The sequence below is a fragment of the Python bivittatus genome, unplaced genomic scaffold, assembly GCF_059951505.1.
Source record: "Python bivittatus isolate LINGU-HERP-01145 unplaced genomic scaffold, Pbiv_v1 ctg000080_np1212, whole genome shotgun sequence".
Lineage (NCBI taxonomy): Eukaryota > Metazoa > Chordata > Lepidosauria > Squamata > Pythonidae > Python > Python bivittatus.
This window is the reverse complement of record NW_028277035.1, coordinates 77067920-77092534: the sequence shown is the minus strand read 5'-3', so window position 1 is coordinate 77092534 and position 24615 is coordinate 77067920. Positions and strand designations below refer to the sequence as shown.

Below are 24615 nucleotides of genomic sequence, written 5' to 3'. Positions count from 1 at the left end.
GCATTCGAGTTTATTTATGTGGATAATTTGCACCACAATTTTTCAATGGACTCAGTCTGTAACATTCTCCCAACTGCTTTTCTTTTTACAGTTTGTGCCAACTTTTGTTTTATTTGTTATAAATAAATTCATAGCTCTTTTTCAGGAAATGATTGGAACACTAATGGGAAAAAGGGCTACAATACTATTCCTCTGGTTATATTAGAAATAAATACTATATGGAACTATCTCTCAAAACCTAGATATATCTGGGAAGCAGGGCTTGTTCACACTTGATGTGGAGTTCAGTCCTTTCAGGTTAGCATAATGGGTAGATCCATACTATTTTTAAATTATGTTTTTTTCCCCCTTGGGATGGATGAGCTAAAAACAAACAAATCACATTATGGTTTAGCATCATGTGTGAATATGGCATAAACATAGGCTCCATAGAATTAGCAATTCATCCAGTCTGATAGTTTTAGTTTTCTGGTTGCTTACCTGTGAGGATCATGAACTTCAACTGCAAACTTCTTTTCACGGAAATAGAGATTCTCCAGCTGCTTCCACTGAAATAGCTAGAAGAATTAAAAAAGAAAACAGAAAATATAAATATTTCAGAACTCATCTTTTATCTTCTCACAGTGCTACATTACTAATAACTCCATAGAGCTGTAACCTAATAGAATTCCAAGCTACAGCTGAGAATTATGCACAAATCTTATTCTTTAAACTTAAATATTTCTCAGATTAAAATGCCTACAGTAATACACTTTCTACTGTACATTTCTACCTATAGATAGTGCTACAATCACAAGGATATTATAGGGCATTTTACATGTACAAATAAAAATCAACATACATAATGAAAGATACATAATGAAACACTTCTTGCCGTGACCTTTGAAACTGACCCAATTAATTACAGGACCATCACTGATAGAGACCTGGTGTGATTTTTACCTTGGAATGGCACATCATCTGGCAGGACAACTAAACTGAATTTTTCTAAAATTTTCTATTCAGGAACTACAAAATCCCATATGAAATACATGTAACTAACAGGATCTGTATAGGGTACCTAAAGCTGCAGTTTTAATAACTCAAAAGCATTTCCAGGCTTGTGGACTGCATCTGGAGCATGTGGATCAATCATCTGTTTACACACACACATGCAAACATTTGTCATAGTTAGGACTAGGGGTATCCAGCAAATTGCAGAAAAATAGAGAGCTCAACCATCTGAATAGAGGGAGAAGTGGTCAGATCCTGCAGAAACTCTTAGGACAGAAACTAGGCAATGAACTATGTAGCAGACCTGTGGAAGGTTGTCCACATTTGTTGTAAGTGCTTAACTGGACATTATTCCCACTGAACTCCAAAGTGCTTAGTTCAGAGTAGATAATTACAGGATTGCCCTGCACTTTATTTTTAATGTTTGTTATGGCCTCCTGGGTAAACAGTGATTCAGCTCAGACTCTGACACATTCCCTGGCATAAAAAGCAAAGGTCTGTGGAGAGAAAGAGAGGGAGGGTATCTCAGCAATGCATGGAAATAACAGAACAATTCTCTTTCCATTAACCCTTATAGCTTCCTTTGACTTAAATGGCAACAAGGAGTCATCATTTAACAACTGTCTTCTTTACATTGGGTGGCAAGTGTTACTTCTGTCTAATAGGATGATGAATGCAATGAAAACTGTACACAAGTCTGCTAAAATGAAAGATCAAAGTGAGATGGGGGGAATCCAAAAATAGTTTATTATGAATCACGCACCACTTATGTATTTAGTGGATTTATATTCTGCTTTTTCTTCAGGAGCTCAAGGTGGCATACCTAAGCATAGTCTCCTCCATACATAGCATTCCCTCCTCCCATCTTTCCTCACAACAACCATCTTGTGAGGTAGACTGGGCTGAAAGTGTGGGGGGGGGGGCGAAGTCACCCAATGACCTTCCATGGTTGAAGCTGGACTTCAACCTGGGTCTCCTAGTCCCAGTCCAACTGATTCGCCACTACATCACACTGGCTGTCAGAGGTAACATCTTTTCTTGGGAAGATTACAGATCTTGTCACTGCCTTCTGGAATGTCTTCTCTATTTCCTGATATAGTTCTAAAGTCCTGGGATTTCATGGTGGCTTCCCAACCCAAGTCCTCATCAGGCCAGACTGTATTTAGCATCAGAGCTTAGTCAAGATTGGTCAGATGCTACTTGAAAACCCTAAGTTTTGCTTTGTGTTGAATGTGTGATATGGAAGAGCATGTAAGAAAAAAATACTATCTAGAGTTTGAAAAGACACAGCATGTGGGGTGTATACTTCAGTTCCTTATGCAGGTTTTTAAAGGGGTATATTCTCCACATACACTTCCATTTAATACAGAAACCCTGGGACAGACATATTATTGCGTACAAATGCTAGAAAATCATTTTCTTCCTGAACTGTCCCTCAAGCTCTTTTAAATTCATGCCACAAGTTCACACTACTATTCCATGGGATGGAATATATCTTATCTGGAGGTGGATATTTCCCAGTACATAGTGAATAACTGTGGATGCAGTATGAAGAATATATCTCCAACCTGCTTTCCTACATGAACATTACAGAGAAAGATACAAGAAGAATTGATAAAGTTGGAACAATTACATGAAGCTAACCTTATCCATCTTACTCTGAATACAAAGCTAATGATGCTGTCCTTTCAGTGTGGTTGGCACTTGGTACTGGCAGCAGCAACAGTGTCTCAAGGGTAACTCCAAAGTGTTGCAAGTAGCTCTGAGTGCCACTTTCTACTGGGAACAGGAAGTAAGAACTATGCAACAAGGAAAGGAGCTTAGAAGGGATGACCCAAGAGTACAGAAGGAATTTAAATTAGCACAGAAGAGGTGGAGCAGGATGAGAAGGATGCCCATACTTAGCCATAAAACCAGTGAAATATTAAGAAAACATAGGTAGCTGTCTTAAACTGAATGAGATCATCCAGATCAATACTATCTATGACAATGGTGGTGAATCTACGACCCCTGCTGAACTACAACCCCCAATGTTTTCACTCCCAGCCACGCTGACTGCAGCTGGTAGGGCAGGAACTTCAGCATCATCCCTACCTTACACTTTGTGACAGTAAGTATCCAGGGCTGATGTCAGGGACCTTGCCTGGAGCATTTTACATGCAAAGTTTGTACTCTACCACTGAGATATGGTCCCTCATTTAATTTCAAATATCTTTCCAGAAAGAAGTGTCTTTTGCTGTATCCAGCCAATTCAGAAGAACTCTAATATAATCAATCTACAGCTGTCCCCTTATTTCTTGGGACTTGCAACAGGAAAGGACTCTGCTTCCTAAAGTTTTTGTTAATAAGCACCTGTGCAAAACAAAGCCAGCAAGTTTTCATACCTGTCTCTGAAGGATTATCCAGAGATAATGAACTTTCACAGGCGTAGTTGGTAGTACAATTTAGTTCCAAAACCCTTTGTTGCCATTGTTAATGTAGAAGATGAAAAGATACCTAAACAGCTGGTTTGGCAACTAAGTTTTTTATCTCCAGCCCAAGGTAAATTGACAGTTTATCTGGAACTGCACAGTTCCAGGTTTCACAGAATCTCTGGATCACTGAAAAATGATTATGTTTAAGTCAGTCTCTCAACAGCTAAATCTTGTGCTTAGATATAGGGAAATTAATTTCCTGTCCACCATGCTCCCAAAAAACAGTGCTTGGGGATGTTACCTTACTATCTGTACCTTTTCAATAATAAATGGCTGTTATTTGAGAGTAATTTCCACAGTATTCAATCTAACTTACTCTCATATATATGTGCAAAGGAGTAAAAACTTACTGGAGTCACCCAAAGTACAACACTCTTTGTACCTTGTGAGGAAGCCCTTTGATCAGAATTGAAATGACTACTGAGTAAATGTTCAAATTCTTAATTTCAGTAGATAATGAACTTAACAGATATGTAGCCAAGAAATTTGCCTACAAAAATCTCACCAAGGTATTTCAGTTTTCATGTATATAACACCAGAATATAATATTTTGAACCACCATATCTCAACAAAGCTGCTAAAAATAAATTGTAGTCAACAGCACAAAACAATCATACATTTCATAAACATCAAAGATTAAACTTCTATGCTAAATGCACTTGTGTCAGAAATAACTAATCCTTTGTATGTGTTCATGAATAAGCCAAGCACCATTCCTTTTACCAGCCTTTCATCTTCAAAAATCTTTCCAGCTCCAAGCTATACTTTGCAATTGTTTTATTAGATGCTCTGTTTAAAAAGGCTGTGAATTGCACTGGATTTTGCTTGACAAAATGCCCTGTTTTGGTTTGCTGGAATGTTTCAACAATCCTTGTTTACATACCCAATTTATATTCCATAAAAAGAATATAAACATCCTCAAAATAACTTATAGGAGTTTTGAGACATCTTGTTCCATTGGAAAACGACTGCAAAACAGAAATTAGAACTTTCTATATCCAACAAACATTTGAATAACAGAAGTTAGTCCTGATCTTAAACATCTTATAAAGACACACATTGGCTGATTTCACTCAAACTATGTCCACTTGGGGTCACCACTCCTTTTCACCTCCTCTCTCCCCAACTTCTGAAACAGGAGATCCATGCATTTTAACGTTGCACACAATACTTCATGCTCACAGAGGATCAAATGAAAGCAGCCCACGGAAGCTTCTCTGTGCTTACCTGGATCTTTGCAGAGGCTGAAGGAATTGTTATTCTCTATGTTCCCAAAAGTGCAATAGTATGTTTGTATTTTGAAAATGCATGCTTAGATAATCCTCTTTCCCTCCAAGCCTTTCCTCCAGTAGCAGGGTAACTTCTTGTCTCAATGCCTCAGACACTTAGGTGTAATTCTAGTTTCACTGGCTGCCTCTCTCTGCTGACACATTGCTGACATCATCAGGTTTTATCATTGGGTCTACCTCCTTATTCCACCCTCCTTTTCTCTTCTTCCTCCTCCTCCTCCGCAGAGAGAGAAAAGCAAGCAAACCTGATGGGTGTCTCACAGAAGGAGGGGCGTGCCACAAAGCCAGGAGTGGAGAGAGGGAAAATGTTTTTAATGAACCCTGGGCAAGGGCTAGTGTCATGACTTCCCACTTCACAAGGGCTAGAAGAAAGACACCCCCCCGCTCCCATTAGTCTTACTCACCCTCTGTAAAGGCAACAGGTTTAACAGGAAAAGTTTGTAGCATTCCCGGGGCCCTTCCCTTTGGCTCAGACTGACGGAGAGAGCAAAGAGTGCATGAAACAGGACTACTTGAAAGTGTACCCTCTTTCCTTTGTCGTCTTATCTTTCTGACTAATAATGACTCCTAGAGCACTCTCCCTTTTTATCACTTCCTCAGGAATCTTTTATGGGCCAGCAGGACATACGTGTAATGCTCTACAGATCTGAAGTTTGTGGGAGGGCCAGCAGAGTGTACTGAAATGAGCAGCTTCTTTGACTAGAAGCCTGTGAAGACTGAGACCTATGAATAAGTGGATGTTACAATTTCTCATGCTTTCTTGATAGAAACAGTTGCATGGCTTGCCTAAGCAGATCCCAATATACCATGGTAAAAATCCAAAGCACTGATTTTTCCCAGACCTTCTGGCGGTGGAGTGAGCACCGCAGGTGGCTTTGGCCTCAAGCACCCTGGAATCCTATCTAGAATCATATCCATGCTAACAGGAGTAGTTGGTGTGATTAATAGTGCTATCCTGTTTGTTCTCCAAATATCAGTCCTGTCAGATTCTGTCAAGCTTACTCTCAGATAAGTGGCTATGAAAAGACTTTAAAAAACAAATCCATGTAATTCATGAAAGAGGTCTTATACTGCAATTAAATATAAGTGTTACCAAATAAAAATTCTAAATACTAATCTGGAAAGCAAATATATATGCCCAAGATCATAATACAATTTATGATTCCCTAATTCTAGGGATCAGTTTTTTCAGAATATTTTTCTTAAATCCATAGTTCGTTGACCTTCAAGCTAAATTAATTAACAAAAGAAAAATATGGATACATACAAGGGAGTTAATGAAATAATATAACTTCAGACTTAATCATCATAACAAAAAAGGGGAAAGGGGACCATATACTATAGAACAGTTCCAAACACAGAGACCATATTGCTCTCAACTCTTTCTTGCCTCCTTGTCAAAACAAAAACATCCCCCTCCACTGAAATATTTATAGACAACATATATAAAAAATAATTGCTGAAATCAAGTGTAGATTTCTCCTTCCAATGTTGTGTAGCTTTTTTGTCCAACCCCATGTCCCCAAAATCAACATTTCTTGATATTCTGATAGTTTCTGAATACTGGGGATATAGCTAAGAATACCATATGCATCTTGAATACAGAGAGATAGATCTAGAGTAATATTAGCTCACCTGTTTTGTTAGCCCCAAATGTGACAAAGACAGGAAAAGACCAAACTGTATGAGTTAATGTTCTAACTTGAAAATTGAATCTACAAGCACTGTAAACAATACTTAGGGTATTGTAATAGGCTGTAGGAATAACCTTGAGGAACAGGAGGAAGAGCTGCAACCAAAACAGCAGTCCGATAAAAGAAATTTGAGTCTGAGGGAGAAATGTAAGAATTTGAGAAAGCATTCCAGGCTTGACCCTCCCTAGTTCTTTTGAAGATAAAGGGAGGGAGGGGGGAGGTGCATTCAGACTTGCAAGATTCTGTTACTGTAACCTCATAATAAAAGTAGTATTAGCATTCATAATGGGATACTGTGTTGATACCCATTTGATGAGTTTCAGAAATAATTAGGTATTCAAATGCTATTATTATTATTATTATTTCTTATAATTATGATTGTTTTAATGTGGCTTTACTGACTTCATATATATTTTTCTGTCTTAATGTTCTTTACACAGCACTTTGATGACATATATTAAAAGGCAGTGTATCACTATCATAAGCAAATAATACGGTTCATAAAATGAAAAAGCTGGGTATCCTTTCACATATTGATAGCAAAAACTGCTGAACAACATGAAGCATTCCACAGTCTTTCCTGAATTCACATGGAATTCAGCAATAGTTCACAAAATTGTCTGGCAATACAGATGATCTAGACAAGGTTTCTTAAAGAATAAAAACACCAGTATGCAATCAACTCTTCTTCCATGCACAAGAATCCCAGGTAAAGGAGCAAACCACTTGCATGCAATCAACCGCAATAACAATATGCATTTGATTCCTTTTGATTATGTGCCATCAAGTTGTTTTTGACTCCCGGTGACCACACAGATTTTCTCCATGAAACATGCATTTAGTATTTTCCAGAATGACTGTGCTTACATAGTATAAGTCTTCACTATTCTAACATAACTATTCCACCACCCCCAGAAATATTCTCTTGCAGGCTGAGTCTAGATACGCTGTACTATAGAGTGAGGGAGCAGGATGAAATCAATTCAACCTGCTCCTGATGTTTTTGAATATCCCCATACAAAAGCTGCCACTAGCAGAAAACAGAAATAGTGTTAGGTTAAATCTTTTTTCCCCCCCAGGTGCACTACCTTTCTCCTTCCAGGTAATGTTTAGTTGAATTGTTTTTTCAAATGGGATCTCCTTTATGTCTTTTGAAACATTCTACTGTATATTATTACTGGTTCTAATAGGCAGAATAAGAGACAAACATGAAAGTAAATACCGAACTATTAATTAATTCAAAGGACATCAAAATGTTGGTTCAAAGCAATGGCTTATTTTTTTTTAATTTAAAAGAAGAGGACAGCCTTATCATTGGAATTTTGGCAACCCTGTCCCATAAAAACCCTCACATTACATCTAACATCTGAATAGTAGCATTGATGTCATCTTGGAACTTTAAAAATTTAACATGTTGGTGCTGCTGTAATTTTCCTGGTATTGATATTATTACATCTCTGAGTTTTAAAAATTTGTCTAATTTCTTTTGCTGTTGTTTATTTCAATCATTTGTTGTTGTTTAGTCGTTAAGTCGTGTCCGACTCTTCGTGACCCCATGAACCATATTGCGCCAGGCCTTCCTGTCCTTCACTGCCTCCCTGAGTTTGCTCAGTTTCATGCTCATTGCTTCAGTGATGCTATCTAACCATCTCATCCTCTGCCGTCCTCTTCTCCTTTTGCCTTCAATCTTTCCCAGCATCAGGGTCTTCTCCAAAGAGATCTCTCTTCGCATTAGGTGACCAAAATATCTGAGCTTGAGCTTCATTATCGATCCTTCCAATGAGCAATCAGGGTTGATTTCCTTTAAGATTGACTGGTTTGACCTCCTAGCAGTCCAGGGGACTCTCAAGAGTCTCCTCCAGCACCACAGTTCAAAGGCATCAATTCTTCGGCGCTCGGCCTTTTTTATGGTCCAGCTCTCACAGCCATACATTACTACTGGAATTTCAATCATTATTGGATGTCATCTAGAAAACCTGCACTATCTGTATAAACCAAAACTACTTAAAAAAAATTTTAAACACGTTTTGATGCATTCCACAAAGAAAACCTACATACCCATTACAATAGCATGATATAAGTTTTGCTTTTTTTCAGGCATGGAAAAGAAGCAAAATTTATCCTAAAAGCTTTCAGATCAAAAGACAAACTGGTGATCTTGTTCCCTTTAATGAGACCCTCAACCTCTCTATTCATTAGGTAGCCACCAAAATGTTGAATGAGCAGCTGCAAAATAACTTAGGTACTATAGATTAATGTATACATGAAAAATCCTCTTTTCCCTCTCATGCATACGTAACTTCTCTTTTCTCCCCCCTCACCCTTATTCATCAGCATCTGATTTTTACTTTTTTTATCAGCCAGTCATAGCAACATCTGTTGTCCTGGTAGTAAACTTGCACTGGTAGAATAAGAAGAATAGCTTGGAAGCTGAGTAATTTTGGCTTGCCCACTTCCTTCCCATCCAGATTATTCTGTTTCACCATCATAAAGGTCAGTTAAGTCAGTCTCGTGACTGGGTGTACACTTACTACCTCCAAGTCACATCTGAGGACATGTCAAGAGAGAAGGGCTACCATATTTGGGATGTAAACATTCAGATAATGATGAGATGATAGCAAAGATATACAACCAACTAATTCCACCACCTGGCAATAGTAATCCTATGGGAGAGGAGAGAGAAGCACAGCAGATGAAAAAAAGAGTCTTCAGAGGGTGGGGATGGATGGATAGCTAACTTTAAAAAATCTAAACTGTCCAGCACAATTCTGGTATCTGGCCACCCTACTGACAACCCAGCTTCTCTCTGCTCTTTTCTGAGCAGCTAGTGACACATCCAAACCAAGTTCTAGGATTAAAACCCTCTATCTTTTTTATAAGAAAATTTACAGGTTCCATTCTAGAAATCTTGCAGATGCTTAGCACACCAGTCTACTGAATAACCAACTACTTATTTTTAATATGTACAAAATACCTCTGAATCTTTGTATGTATAACCGTATTAGGGAAAGCCACCTACTATAATTAGTAGCATTTTAATAGAGATTGCAAGGAGAGTTAACAGAAAAGTTTTGTTTCAATAACTTTGGGGACTAGGGTTTGTACTTAGGAGGAACCACTCCTTTCTAGCTACACTGTCAGTTCATCAGAAGGTTTCCTGGCCTCTCTTTTTCAAGCACCCTCTCCCCCCAACTCACTGAGCACGGATTATTATTTTAGGCACTGCAATCAGCAAAAAATTGCAGGAGTATTATTTACTACCCAGCAGGTTCAAAGTGGTACATAACAGACACCACACTGCCATTATTGTGCAGGATCATGAAGAATGATACTCAAAAACCAACCAAGTGGTAGAGATACTTTATCTTAAAGCCATAACAAGATGTGCATGCAGCTGAACATACACATTTGCTATGTACATAAGCAATGGCTTTAGTCAAGCTATGTATCATTCCTTGTATCAGAGAGCAAGAGAGAGAGAAAGAGGGAGGGGAAGGCATATTGGACCAACACTTAGTATTTGGTTAAGAACCATTCCAGGCACTATGCACCAACAGTACTACAGTTGTCTCTCTATAGCAAGATGTTGCAGCCATCCCTGGCTCATAAGCCTCCATTATTCCCAATACTGCCTGATACACCGATCATTTGCAGTTACAACGGTGATGAAAAAGTAATTTTATGGCCAACCCTCGCATTTGTGGCTTTTGCAGGCCTGTAAAGCAAAGGAAAGCTGAAGTAAGATCATAAGCACAGTCGTGGTTTCACTTAGAGACTGCTTCACTTAACAACCAAGTTGCCAGTCCCAATTGTGGTCACTAAACAAAGACTACCTGATTGATTCTGATGCAGAGCCACAAAGCTCCTGTCTTACCCAACAGGGAATCCAATATCAAGGCAGACCAGCTAGCCAGCACCACTTGGTTCCCTTTTGGCCTGAGAAGTGAATGATCTCTATCAAACAAATCACTTCTAGGCTGCTCAAATGGCTCCTAAATATGAAATCATCACTGTCCCAGGGACATTTATGCCAGAAAACTGTTCTGATCAGGTGCAAAGTCTCCAATGCCCACCCTTTCAGAGCCAGCCACCACGCCAACTGGAGCAAGTCATCTGCTTACCTTTACCAGAGACATCAAGCAGCAGTAACAACAAAATTAAAGTGGTGTCCCTGTCAGCTTAAAGTAAAAGCCAAGAATCTAGATCAGAGAAAGCTAACTTCTGCCTCCCGGCCTAATTTCAGAAGACAGATACTGATGTTGGTCACTGATGCCCTTGTCATCTCTTGTTCAGATTACTGTATTTGAGTTTACATAGGGATAGCCCTGAAAGACCACGCAGAAATTTCCACTGGTGCAAAGTGCAGCTACCTGGTTGCTTACAGGGCCACATAACACCATTGCCACATAACACCATTGCAGTGGGAACCGCATTGACTGCAGGTGCATTTCCAAGTGCAATTCAAACTGCTGGTTATCACCCAGAACGCCTTACATGGCTCAGAGTCTGGGTATCTATAAGACCATCTTTCCCTGATAAATTCTGCCCAACCAGTCTGAGGGAACAAAGAATGTGTGCTGAGGGTCCCCATCAATCATGGGGTGCAACAGGATGGGGCACAAAACAGCATTCTCTGGGAGGCTTACCCATTCTCCCACAGCTAACCCCCTAAGGTGGCACCTACTCTCATGGCCTTTGTTAAAACTTGGCTGTTTTGAAACAGCATTAGAAATTGATTATGGTTATTGGCACAGGCAGATTAATGGCTTGATGTTAATGTTATGGGTGTTATATTACTGTATTAGAATTGCATTACCATTGCTCTTATGTATATTGGCTAGAGTCTTATTAGACTGAAGTGATCTATAAATTTTATCAATGAACTCATGTGTCTGGAACTGGCAACTGGTGCAAAATGTAGTGGCCAAGCTGCTGATCAGTAGTTACATGATACCTGTACTGAATGATCTGCACTAAGTACCAGTTGTCTACTAAGCATAATTTAAGGCGCTGGTATTGAACTTTAAATCCTTAAGCAGCTTAGGCCTGGTATCTGTGGGACCTGCCCTATTACTCAGATCAACAGAAGAGATTCTGTTTTAGGATCATATCTAGTAATAAATTGCACCCATACAGAACTTAGGGTTCTTTTCTTTGTCTTACGTTCTTCCCTTCCCATAACAAAACATAATAAGCACACATACAAAAAGGGGGAACAGCTTTTATAAGAAGTTTGCTTTGACTAATTTTCCAGCAAAATCCATTTATGCAAAAATGTTTAAATGCAACAGTTTTCAGAGATCAAAACAGAGGACACTGAATATTATAAAAAGCAAAATGCTTGCGATTTGTTTAGCAACAGAGAACTGTATTTTCAATTTTCAGAAGTCTGAGGCCATGATGGAGTAAATATGAATAATAGCAGACACCAAGTTAGTAATTTAACAGCTTGTACATTTCTACGCTCCTGCAAAGCCCAAGCCATCGGGAACTACATCTGCATAAGTTTCTCTGAAATGAATGAATGTAAGAGTTTGAACAAAAATAATATTTAGGAAATAATATGCACTGACTAATTCACGCCGTGTTCAGCAAAAAGAATAAAACACTTGACCAAACAGTCTCTTCCTCAGATTTTTTTCCACATGTGTTTGCAAAACTTTCACAATTGTTCTTCAATATACAAATGATAGCATGGGGAAAAGATTTAACTGAAAGTGAGAGATCCACTGTTTCAAGCAAACTTACTTCCAGAGAAATGGCTGGGTTTCTCTTTTGAATCATAGTACACAGAAGCTGACAGCATGATTCCCTCTAATTATTTTGAAATATAACTCCCACATAACTTTGTCATTGGCTGTGCTGGTTGGGAAAGACAGCAATCCAGCAAGAAATCACTAGAAGGACAGCAGGCTGTTAACCACTGCAATATGTAAGTTTTTTATGGTATTGACCTGTAAAGTCTCACAAAGCTGAAATTACGAAGTCATAAAATGTAGAGGGAATTAGAATAACTCATAATGAATAACTGTCATAAGAATAAAAAAAAATGCATCAAAAATAGTATTTTCCTCTTGTACAGAAAGAGATCCTTTCCAAGCATCATGAAAACATTTATAGGATACAATTAAGCCAAAGGAGGTTGAAGAAAAAAAAGATGGTCTTGTTCTTATGTAGATTCTAATATAAACTTAGAGAGCCTGTTTGGTGTAGCGGTTAAGGCACCAGGCTAGAAAGGGTGAGACCAGGAGTTCTAGTCCCACCTTAGGCACAAAGCCAGATGGGTGGCCTTGGGCCAGACACTCTCTCTCAGCCCTAGGAAGGAGGCAATGGCAAGCCACCTCTGAAATCTTGCCAAGAAAACTGCAGGGACTAGTCCAGGCAGTTTCCAGGAGTCAGCATTGACTTGAAGGCACCCCGCCCCCCCAAAAAATATGTAAACCTGGATTGTAATCCTGCTTCTCCCTTTCTACCCTCTGGAACTGTGTCACTGCCTCTCAGCCTAGCACCATTGTAGTTGGACCAGACATAATGCACCTTTTGGCAACTATCACTCTGAAGACAGACAGGTCTACAAAGATGCCCCAGACTACTGGCAGCAGCGCACACTAATTATGCCAACATTAGATGTTCAGATCCCCTATCAGACTGTTCTTTATGGTGTTGAAATCATGACTGTGGATGACTGTGAAGCAAATGGGTTATTTTATTTATTTAAATCATTTATATGACCACCTATCTCACAACAGTGACTCAAGGCAGCATAAAATAACCTACTCCAACCAAACACTACCTGTATTTTCTACCTCTGCCTAAACTGCAGCATCTGAAATATTCAGCTAGCAACAGCCATGCTGGTTGGAAATTTTAGAAGTAGGAGTCTCAATGCATCTGGGGGACATCATATTGCCTTATCCTGTCCTCACCTCCTTCCTTCAGCAACCTCCAGGATCAAGTGACATGTTGTCTAGGAATTATGACAATTATCCAGTATTTCTGGAGGCTACCAGGCTGCAGAAGGCTGGGCTAGAGTGTTGGCAAACATTTAATCTCGATCTAATGCGGTGACTCCATCTCCCCTCTCCTAGTTTGGGACTGGCCAAGGCCCTGCAGATATGCTAAGAGGGCCTCTGTGACTTTATACTCCCTAAATCAGTATAAATGTTGGAAGCTGGATTGTAACTACAATTTTCCTATTAAAAATAATTTCTTCTCAAAAAGTGTCTCTCTGTGTGTTTAATCTAAAATATCAAATTGCACAGTATATCGAACTGGGGTATATCAAACTGCACAGGCTGCCTCATGTTCCTCTCTCCAGAAATAAGATAAAAACACAGCACCTCTCATACAATAAAAAAAAAGAAATTTTAAAAAGACCGGCTTCTACTCTATCAGAGGAACACTAACGTATGTTGACAATGCTCTTGCAGAAGTTTGACAAACTGAATTAGTAATTCCACTTTACAATTCATATAAAAATCCAGAAAAAGATCATCTCCCTCTATCTCCACTGCTGAAAGGGAAGTAGTGCACTGCTGGAGGAAAGAGATAGCTTTTGACAGCAAACAATAACTGGTCATATACCTGCAGATGTAAAACACAGACTGAGTGGAAGAAACTGGAAATTATGGGTGATGTCAGAGTCCAGTTCAGATATACACGTCAGAGGATGAGTCATGGATACTCAAGGAAAATTCCTTGGGGCAAAAATAAAAGTGGCTTCTACAAAGGAAACGATGAGCAAGATTTTTTCTTTCCAGCTCTCAAACCTTCCCCGGAGAAGAAAGAACCAACATTTCTAAACTACTAAAAGAAAGGCATTTTCGAAAGAACCAGTGGCCTATACTGTAGGATTGGACTGGGCCTAAATCATCCCTAGAGGATAGGCGTCTTGCATTTTGCACCAGTCATTATTCATTTATTCATTCATGAAACTGTCTAGACTTTAGGCAGCTTACAGAATGTACATAATAAAAACAAGGTACAAAATCAAAGAGATTACAATAGTATTAAGAATACAGACTAAAATTTGTAAAATGTTGAAAAGTGGTGCCACTATAGGGTTAAAACTCAAGAGGCCCTCCACGCAATATCCACAGCCACCCCTAAGACACAGCATGCAATGCTGTGCTCTGAGAAGTCAACAGTTGGTGCTGAATCCAAGAGACAGAGGCGTTCAGCATGGAATATATATATGGCAGGTCTTCCATTCTTATTTTTCTATCAAAACTTTGAGGCAAATTAGGCTAACGTATGCATTTGTTGAGCTTCCTGATGGTGTTTGGGGAATTTCTCAGTGATCTGGATGGTGCTTCTTCTGGGCACCTTGTTGACCACTGGAATACAGAGGCAACTAGCATCACCCCTCAACAGCCTCTCCCTGCCTTCCTCAAGCAAACCAAGACGCTGCCCAGGAATTGCTGTGGATACAGGAAGTCCCTGGGTTAAGAACACCCAGTTTAAGGACAGCCCATAGTTAAGAACGGAGCCTGTTGTAGCAAAATTCAAGTTAAATACACAATGATTTGAGTTCATTACACAATACTACTTATACAGTATTATACAATAATATTATTCTGGCTTACCTACAAATCCGACTTAAGGAGAGACCTTGGGAACGGAATTTGTTCTTAAACTGGGGACTCCCTGTATTGAGTTGACCCAATAGGGCAACTGTGAGACTGAAGGTGGCCCCCTGAGTCATCCTTGTGGCTGGTCAAGTATCTCTCACCTGCCACACCTTATGGTACAGTTTGCTTTTCAAGTGGCAGATTGCAGAATATATTGTATTCATGCTGCCAGCAGACATGGCATATTCAGCTGCTTCACTGGAAGGAAGGATGGCACAGTGTTTCTGCTGCCAATAGCAAAGAGAACACAAAGGTATTGGGCAAGGGGAGTGGGGAGAATGTGTGTTGTGTGGTATATGCATGCATGGGAAGGGTGTACATATCATACCTGGGTGTGCACACATACCTATAGGCCTCGAAAAGCCTAGCCCAGGACATGTGTTGTCTTCAGAGTCCCCCACAAATTACTCAGCTTTTGCCTAGAACAGCAGATGCTAGGAATAACATTCCTCCTGTCTACCACATTCCTGAAACCTAAGTGATTCTGGACAGTGAAAGAAAATCTGAAGCTAGTTTCAGTAATGCACTCTGGTGAAAGTTTGTGTGTTGACAAAAAGGCAAACTATATTCTCTGGAGGGTAAGTGGCAAGTCGTCTTTTCAACAAAAAGCAAAATCAAAAACTTTAAGTAGTTAGATAGTGGTATGACAATAATAGTGTACATCAAGACTTTCCAAGACTTTTCACTGATCTCTTACAGGAGTCGTATATATTACTACTTAGAATTAAGTGATAGTAAATGGATATATGATTTCTGAGTCAGTGATCATCTGGGAAAGAGAGCCAGTTTGGTCTAGTGGCTGAGGCCCAGGCTAGAAAGCAGGAGACTGTGAGTTCTAATCCTGTCTTAGACATGAAAAACCAGCTGGGTGACTTTGGGCCAGTCACTTTCTTTCAGCCCAACTCACCTCACAGGGTTGTCGTTGTGGGGAAAATAGGAGGAGGAAGGAGTATTAGGTATGTTCACCACCTTGAGTTATTTATAAAAATAATAAAGGTGGGATAAAAAATCTAAAAAAAAAAAGATTTAGATCTTTATGTACAGTAAGTAACACAAGCACCTGAAATAAAACATCACACGGATATATTTATTGAAGCCAAAAACTCCTGGTTTAAAGGGATGTATATGATAAATTTTAATGTGGTATGAGGTGGAACAGATAACATTTAACCTATTGCCCTCTCCTGCCACAGACACTGCTATTCGCAACAGCAAAGCAGCAACAATTTTGACATCCCATTTTGAAAAATTACGTTGGAAGCACAAAATCGTAATCTTTTAGAAATGCCCATATTCTGTACAATCCAGAATGCTTTCAAATTTTACAATTTTACAATTTGCTTTATTCTCTAACATCACACAATAATCTTATTACTAAAAATTATATTTATACATAGTGACAATATTCAAAACATACCTATTTTCTAGTTTACAACCTTATTTATAAACAGCTATATTTAAGAATCTCATCTCCCTCTTTTCCTAAATATTCCCTATCTAATGGACAGAGTAGCCACTAATAAAGTTTAGATGTTATCATAACAGGTAAGACACAGAGCCTTGGGCTTTTTTCTCCTCCTTCAGAGCTTCAATTAAAAAAGGAAATAGAAATATATACTTTAATTAGCCACAGCTTGGCGTTACTTCATGCCAAAGGTGAATGCATTCATAGCTCACTTTTTCTTGGTCACAATTCCCTTATAAGCAGGACTCAGAGGATACTTGTATTGACTTGCCTTGACTGATTTATTATGTGTTATGAAATCAGTGTCAACACTTAGCAACTACATAGACAGATTTTCTCCAGGATGATCTGTCCCCAATCTGGTCCTTCAGGTCTTCCAAAGTGCACCCATTGCTGCTGGCCATTCTCTGTAGACAGCCTTGGAGATGGCCATAAGAGAATATCCAGAAGCTGTTACAGGAACAACAAGGGCAAAACATTCCTTAAGCCCTGAGAAAGAAGCTAGTGTTAGGAAGACCAGGCTGGCTTCTTACTGACTAATGGGGTATAAGAGGGAGGGAAGGTAAATTGCAAGCAGGCTTGCAAGGTTCTGTTACTACAGCCTTTCTCAATAAAATATAGTTCCAGCCTTCCTATGGAGTCAGTTTCCTGATGTGGTCTACCTTATAGGGCTCACATCCTCTTCTACTCTTTCCTTCTACCTCTCCCAACATTACAGTCTTCTCAAGAGAGCTAGATCTTTGCATAATGTTTCATAGTATAGTATGATAATTTGAGCCCAGTCATTTGTGCCTTGAGTGAGAACTCTAGGTTCATTTTTTGTTGATCCATTGGTTATTTTTTTGATTATGCATAGTATTCTGAAGAGTTGTCTCCAACACTAAATTTCAAAAGTGTCACTTCTTTTTCAATCCTGCATCTTCAAAGTCCAAGTTTTGCTTCCATATACTGTCACAGGGAAAATGCTGTCTGCACGATTCTGATCTTAGCAGATACAGACATGCCTTTTCCAAGTGCTACCCCGCTAAGTACACGTTTATAGCATATTTTTTGACTTCTGGTTCCTTTACTCTTGACGCCTGATCCTAAAAGGCAGGATCTATCTATTACTTCAATCTCTTCATTGTCCATTCTAAGGCTGGTTGCTGTACCTGTTTTCATTGGTTTAGTCTCCTTTACACAGTATTTAATCATAGTCCCATTTGTTCAATGTCTCCTTGACTTCTATTACTAGAACTTGCAGATTATTTGCATTTTCAGCTACCAAAATAATATCATCAGCATTGCGCAGGTTACTGAACTTCTTCCTCCAATTTTAAAATCATGTTCATCTCCTTCCAGTTCAACCAGTGCATTTGGAAAGTATTCAGACCCCCTTCACTTTTTTCAATTTTGTTATGTTGCAGCTTGATACTACAATCGTTCAAATTCATTTTTTTTCTCATTAATCTACACTCAATAATGACAAAGTGAAAACAGAATTTTAGAAATGTCTGTAAATTTATTAAAAAGAAAAAACTGAAATATCACATATACTTAAGTATTCAGACCTTTCACTCAGTATTTCGTTGAAGCACCTTTGGCAGCAATTACAGCCTCAAGTCTTTTTCGGTATGACGCAACAAACTTTGCACACCTGGATTGGGGGATTTTCTGCCATTCTTCTTTGCAAATCCTCTCAAGCTCAATCAGGTTGGATGGGGACCATCGGTGGACAGCCATTTCCAGGTCTCTCCAGAGATATTCAATAGGGTTCAAGTCAGGGCTCTGGCTGGGCCACTCTAGGACATTCAGAGAGTTGCCCCTAAGCCATTCCTGTGTTGCCTTGGCTGTGTGCTTAGGATCGTTGTCATGTTGGAAGGTGAACCTTCAGCCCAGTCTGAGGTCCAGAGTGCTGTGGAACAGGTTTTCATTGAGGATATCTCTGTACTTTGCTCCATTCAGCTTTCCCTTAACCCTGACCAGTCTCCCAGTCCCTGCTGCTGAAAAACACCCCCACAGCATGATGCTGCCATCACCATGCTTCACTGTTGGGATGGTATTGGGCAGGTGATGAGCAGTGCCTGGTTTCCTCCCAACATAATGTTTAGAATTGAGGCCAAACAGTTCAGTCTTGGTTTCATCAGACCAGAGAATCTTGTTCCTCATAGTCTGAGAGTCCTTCAGGTGCTTTTTTGCAAACTCCAAGTGGGTGTTCATGTCTTTTGCACTGAGGAGAGGCTTCTGTCTAGCCACTCTGCCGTAAAGCCCAGATCGGTGAAGGGCTGCAGTGATGGTTGTCCTTCTGGAACTTTGTCCCATCTCCACACAGGATCTCTGGAGCTCAGTCAGAGTAACCATCGGGTTCTTAGTCACCTCTCTTACTGAGGCTCTTCTCTGATTGCTCAGTTTGGCTGGGCAACCAGCTCTTGGAAGAGTCCTGGTTGTGCCAAACCTCTTCCATTTGAGAATTATGGAGGCCATTGTCCTCTTGGGAACCTTCAGTGCAGCAGAAATTTTTTTGTAGCCTTCCCCAGATCTGTGCCTTGCAATAATCCTGTGTCCGAGCTCTGCAGGCAGTTCCTTTGACCTCATGGCTTTTGCTCTGATACAGTATGCATTGTCAGCTGTGAGGTCTTCTATAGAGAGGTGTGTGCCTTTCCAAATCATGTCCAATCAATTTAATTTGATTAGTGGTAGACTCCAATCAAGGTGTAGAAACAGCTCAGCAACGATCAAGAGGAATGGGAGGCACCTGAGCTAAATTTCAGGTGTTGTTGCAAAGGGTCTGAATACTTATGCCAATGTGATATTTCAGTTTTTTCTTTTTAATAAATTTACAGACATTTCTAAAACTCTGTTTTTACTTTGTCATTATGGAATACTGAGTGTAGATTAATGAGAAAAAAAATGAATTTGAACTATTGTAGTATCAGGCTGCAACATAACAAAATTGAAAAAAGTGAAGGGGGCCTGAATACTTTCCGAATGCACTGTATGATCAGGATGTAGGTTGAATAAATAAGGAGAGTATACAACCTTGACTCACTCCTTTGCCAATCTGTTTTGCCATGCTTTATCTGCACTGTGGCTTCTTGTCCTATGGATAGGTTTTCTATTAGGACAATGAGATGTTCTGGGATTCTCATTTTCCTAAGGCCTGATTTGCCTTACCAGGTCATAACTGTTATGGCATAACTATGGCATTATGATTGTTAAGCCACACTGTGTACTATTCATATGTTTAATACCATTACTAATCCATGCTTAGTGTTATTTCAATTGGAGAAAATTAAGCTATATGATTATTTTTCTTATTTAAAATAACTATTTGTACTGCAATCTTATGCAGATTTTCTCAGAGGTCCCTCTAATTTTAATAAGATTTACTTCCAGTTAAGGGTGAATAAAAGTGCAGCTGAAAATGTATTTAATTTTGATCAAAGTTTTCTCACTTTGGGAGAGTCAATATGCAGAGTTACAAAAGCACTATGCTATACTATGGAGTCCTTGGGGTTCTCTGAGCTTGGCTGTTCTCTTGGGGTTCTCTGAGCTTGGTTGTTTTCTTGCAAATGTTTCGTTACTTGGCTAGGTAACATCTTCAATGCACTAAAGACATTACCTAGCCGGGTAATGAAACATTTGCAAGAAACCAGGTAACGAAACGTTTGCAAGAAAACAACCAAGCTCAGAGAACCCCAAGGACTCCACAGTTCAACCCTGAGCTACACATATTCACTTCTATTGGCTATGCTATATTTCCCTGGAACCAGTGGAAGATAAGGTACAGCCAACTTCAGCTGCTTTATCGGGCTTTAATTGACAGCAATGCTAGCCCTTCATTGTCCTTTCTGGAGGACAAGAGAACTGGCAACGGGCCACTATCATAGAAGGAAGAAACAGTGTACGGTGGATGAGGAAATGTGGATAAAAGTAACAGAGCCGGCAGGATTTACAGTTAAATTAGCCTTTTAAAAAGTGTCTGAAAAGAAAAACACAGATGAATTGTACCCTTTTTCCCTTTCTTGGTCTAGAAGAGGGTTATCCTCAGGTTGTATGTAGAAACTAATGTCTTCTCTGACAGCAGCTTCAAAGAATGTAGGAGTTACCCAGCTGGAATATAGCCAGAGAAAGCAGCAGCCAATACTTTTTAATCTAACCGGAGAAACTGTCTGGAATACCCCAAAGGAAACTGCTGTAAAATCAGCACTGCCTTCTAAATGTAGGAAAGGAAAGTGAGTTTGAACATATTAAAGCTCTAAATCCTGCAAAATATTATCTCAATATAAGCTGTGGTTAATTATAGTGCCAGTTATAAAGTTTTGTAACAACAATTGACTAGAGATGTGAAAAAGCTCATATTCTGAAATGTATGGATTTAGAATACAAAAAATGTTATCTTTCAGACAGAATGAAAATAATTATCATCCAATGTTTTCCCTTTAGCCTGTATATACCTGTATCTGTGGAAACCAAACAATTTTTTGTTTGAATGCCAGATGCGACTCTATTTCTGTTGTGTATAAAAGGGGATTTGACTGCCCTACAAGCTATATTCAAATGTACACATTTTACCACATATGTTCTTTTAAATGACACACACACAGCATGTATGTTGTATGTGTATATGTATACAATTATTTCCATTTATTAAATATTATACATACAATTACAGTGATTAAAGTTAATGTTAAGATTTCATTGATACAAAAACTTTGCCATCATCCAAAATGAAATATTTGAAACAAAAATCCCATTCAGTTGTTGTCATTGCAATTCAGCAATATAAGCTGCATATATTATTCATATGCATTTGTATGTAGTGTTTAACTATATTTTCTTTAAAGCAAATTTATAGGCATTTAGCACAGGGCTTTTATAATGTTAATTTCAAAAAGAAAGACGAAATAGACATTAAGTTACTGCCATTAACTTTCTTGCTGGGCAGGGGTTGTGAATTGAAAGATTTTTTAAAAAATCAAATTTTAAAATAAACATTAAAAAAATACATTGTAACCCTATAGGACATGTTAATTTTTAAAAAAATAGCTGGAGAAGTTCTCTCCTCCTCTCTAAGGCTATTAAGACCAGGAACTAAGATTATGTAGCTATATCAGTAAAGTCTGGTTTGTACAGTTTGAGGATCAATATCTTTTAGTCATGAATGCTACATAAGCCTTCCAGGTTTAAATGACAAATGTGAGAAAAAAGAAGCTGAACTGGTTTACTGAACTATTCCAGCAGGGATGGTGTGTGCAGCCGAGTACCCTATGAAATAGGGCAGCTTCAGATATTCTTTCACAGATTACAACTGATCAGGGATTGCAGAGAACACTTTTACTTTATGTGCCAAAGAGAGCTGCTAAATCCCACTTGATACACACATTTGACCAGAGTGTATACAACTCACCCTTGTCAAATATACATACTCGTTTCTCCTAGCAACCAGAATTAGCATAATCACTTACTTTTAACAGTGAAACACAGCAAACAAAGAACCACCCTTTGTGTCAAGAAACTGTATACACTCTCATCACTTCCATGACCTCCTACTTTAAAAGAAGTCATTGTTCCTTAGAACTAAATCCAATAATATTGGCTCCTCTCACTTCCTTCTGTATTGGGCACTATGCTGCTCTTTTGGGAGCTGTGCAAATGTATATTGTGTTGTCAAAAGAACTGCAGGGAATTTGTTTTGGGGTAGAACACAACACCTGTCACTCACAGCGCCAAGACATACCCACTTGTTCCATAAGATGACACTTATCTGTTCCAACATTCTCTACCCACAGTAACCAGACAGAAGTCTATAGGAAGCCCGGAAGCAAGATACATACGCAGTTATGTTGCTATTTTTCCACAGGAACTGGTAATTTGGAAACACAATGTCTCTGATGCTCCAAATAAGATATAGCTATTACAACCGGCACTTTTTATAGCTGTATCATCTATGAAGTTGTCTAACTTGTCCTATAAATGTTGAGTTGATTAAAAAAAATGAAGGTGAAAAAACGGCAATATTGTTTTAAAATATGGAAGCACACATTTTTAAATATATTTTTCTCCTTTAAATGTAACAATGTTATATTTAACTGCATTGTATTAATAATAATGTAACATTAAGCATTCAAAACTCAAACACTAGGCTCTTTCTGATAAATCGCACCATTTCAAGGTGTTACAGAAGAGAACTAGATAGGCAGTCTAATTTTTTTGCCTCTCAAATTCTATAGCATGATAAGAAACCTAGAAGAGATTGTAAATTGATGATTGTCTCTGGTTGTAATTCTCCTACAATAGATGTTAAGAAAGTTTTGCCATTCAGCATAAAACATATCTAATTTGTTTACTTCTTTGACAAAACTGATGGCTTAACTTTTTTATTATCATTCTCCACCTTAGTTTTCTATGGCACGTTAAGATGTTAGTTTCTTGGACAATTTCCAGACCAAGAGATTATAACACGCTATCCATTCATTAAAAACCACAATGCTGTTTGACCCTGCAAAACATTAAAGGCTGTACTGGTAGTCATGGTCAAGGCTGTCTGACAGCTGTCTGATGCTTTTCAGTGATCTAAAGTTTTCTACTGAGCAGCATCTTCATTAACCATGATCCAAAGTCTTTGCCCACATATATACTCCGGAGCCTTGCAGAGCGATCTATTCCATTTTGTTTTCCTGAGAACCGACCACTATTCTTGAAGAACGATGCGAACCCTTCCAGTAAGTCTCTGTATTTCTCACATATTCTGGACAATACCCTCTCCGGATCTGTTGTTATATTGCTGAATAATAGAAATGCATTATTCTTTAACCTCTAGTTTGAGTGTAAAGCTCTAGAGCTAGGCAATTTGGAACCTTATCCTTTTGAGTTTACTCTCCGCTGAGCCTTTGTAAACTGTATTTGTCTTAAATTGTATGCCCATGCAGACTGTAAGGGTGGTTCGTTTCACATTCTGAATACTGAAGAGTACTTATGAGGGCAACAGGGGAGGTCCAATGGTCGTTAATACAGTGTCCTTTCTTAACTTCATATGGTCACCAAGAAACGTCTGTTGCCCACCCATGTTTTATTTTGATCATCCCCAGCAACAATATTAGTTGTCTCAACTGATTAGTTTTGTAATGTATCAACAAATATAAACTTGGTATTGTCAAATCTCCCTTATTTATATCTTTATATACAATGCATTTATATATTCTGTAATTTTTCCTTTTGTGAATAAAAGTACTGGGAATGCCATAACAAACTGATAAGCTCTTAAGGGCAAAATGATAAATAAAATTCGAAAAAAGAAAACTAAGTTTAGGAAGCAGTGACATGTTAAGATTCATTTTAATCATGAAAAATCTGGTTTGGTAGTGGTTTATAGTTGGCCTAAATTTGGGTTATTAATTTTGAATCTGGATATTAGCCCAAATTTTTTCAGTCCCTGCTTAATTTCAGAAATAATGTTAATGAATCAAAAAGCATCAAGGTCAAACCAACATCAGACCATTCAGTGTCACATTCTGATGGAGTGCATTTGATAATGTCTGCTTAGAACATCTGAAGAGAGGGATTTTCTTAGAATTTTACTCAGAATCCACTGAATTCATGTTCACTGTGGATGAACTATACTCCATTATGAATAATCGGACTGTCCTAAATTTGAATGTTTGAGAGGTGGAATAAGGAGGGAGGCACAATTCAACCTCCTGATTTTCCAGATGGCAGCAGGATGCCATAATGATGTCTCAGGAAGAGAAATAACTGAAATATTTGGCTTTGTTTGGGGAGAATTAATGTGAATAAGGCCAGGAAGATGCACACTGCTTTTATTCTCACATTAAGATCTCCATCAAGCTGCTCAAAAATGCTTTTTCTGTTGCAGTGCCTGTCCTTTGGAACATCATTCTCTGCGAGATTCATATGGCTCCAACCCTATCAGTATTTGAAAAGCTTTAAAAACTTGGCTATTCGCACAGACTTTGGGCTGGGATGTTATATTAGCCTGGTCGCATGGCTTACAGCTGTAGGATGAAGGTTTCTGAGGGGCTCAGCTGCATTGTATTAATGTTACCATGGTGTCTATTTTTGCCGAATTAT

At 38.7% G+C, this 24615-nt stretch overlaps 1 protein-coding gene across 2 annotated transcripts in view; it reads right to left on the bottom strand.

Annotated features, from left to right (window-relative positions):
* Positions 1-24615, bottom strand: part of FRMD4B (FERM domain containing 4B) — a 224965-nt gene that overhangs the window by 27042 nt on the left and 173308 nt on the right. For both annotated transcript variants that reach the window (XM_088134355.1, XM_007426078.3), the window contains exon 12: positions 481-557. In XM_088134355.1, coding sequence (XP_087990481.1) covers positions 481-557 — 77 coding nt within the window. The remainder of the gene's footprint in view (positions 1-480; positions 558-24615) is intronic.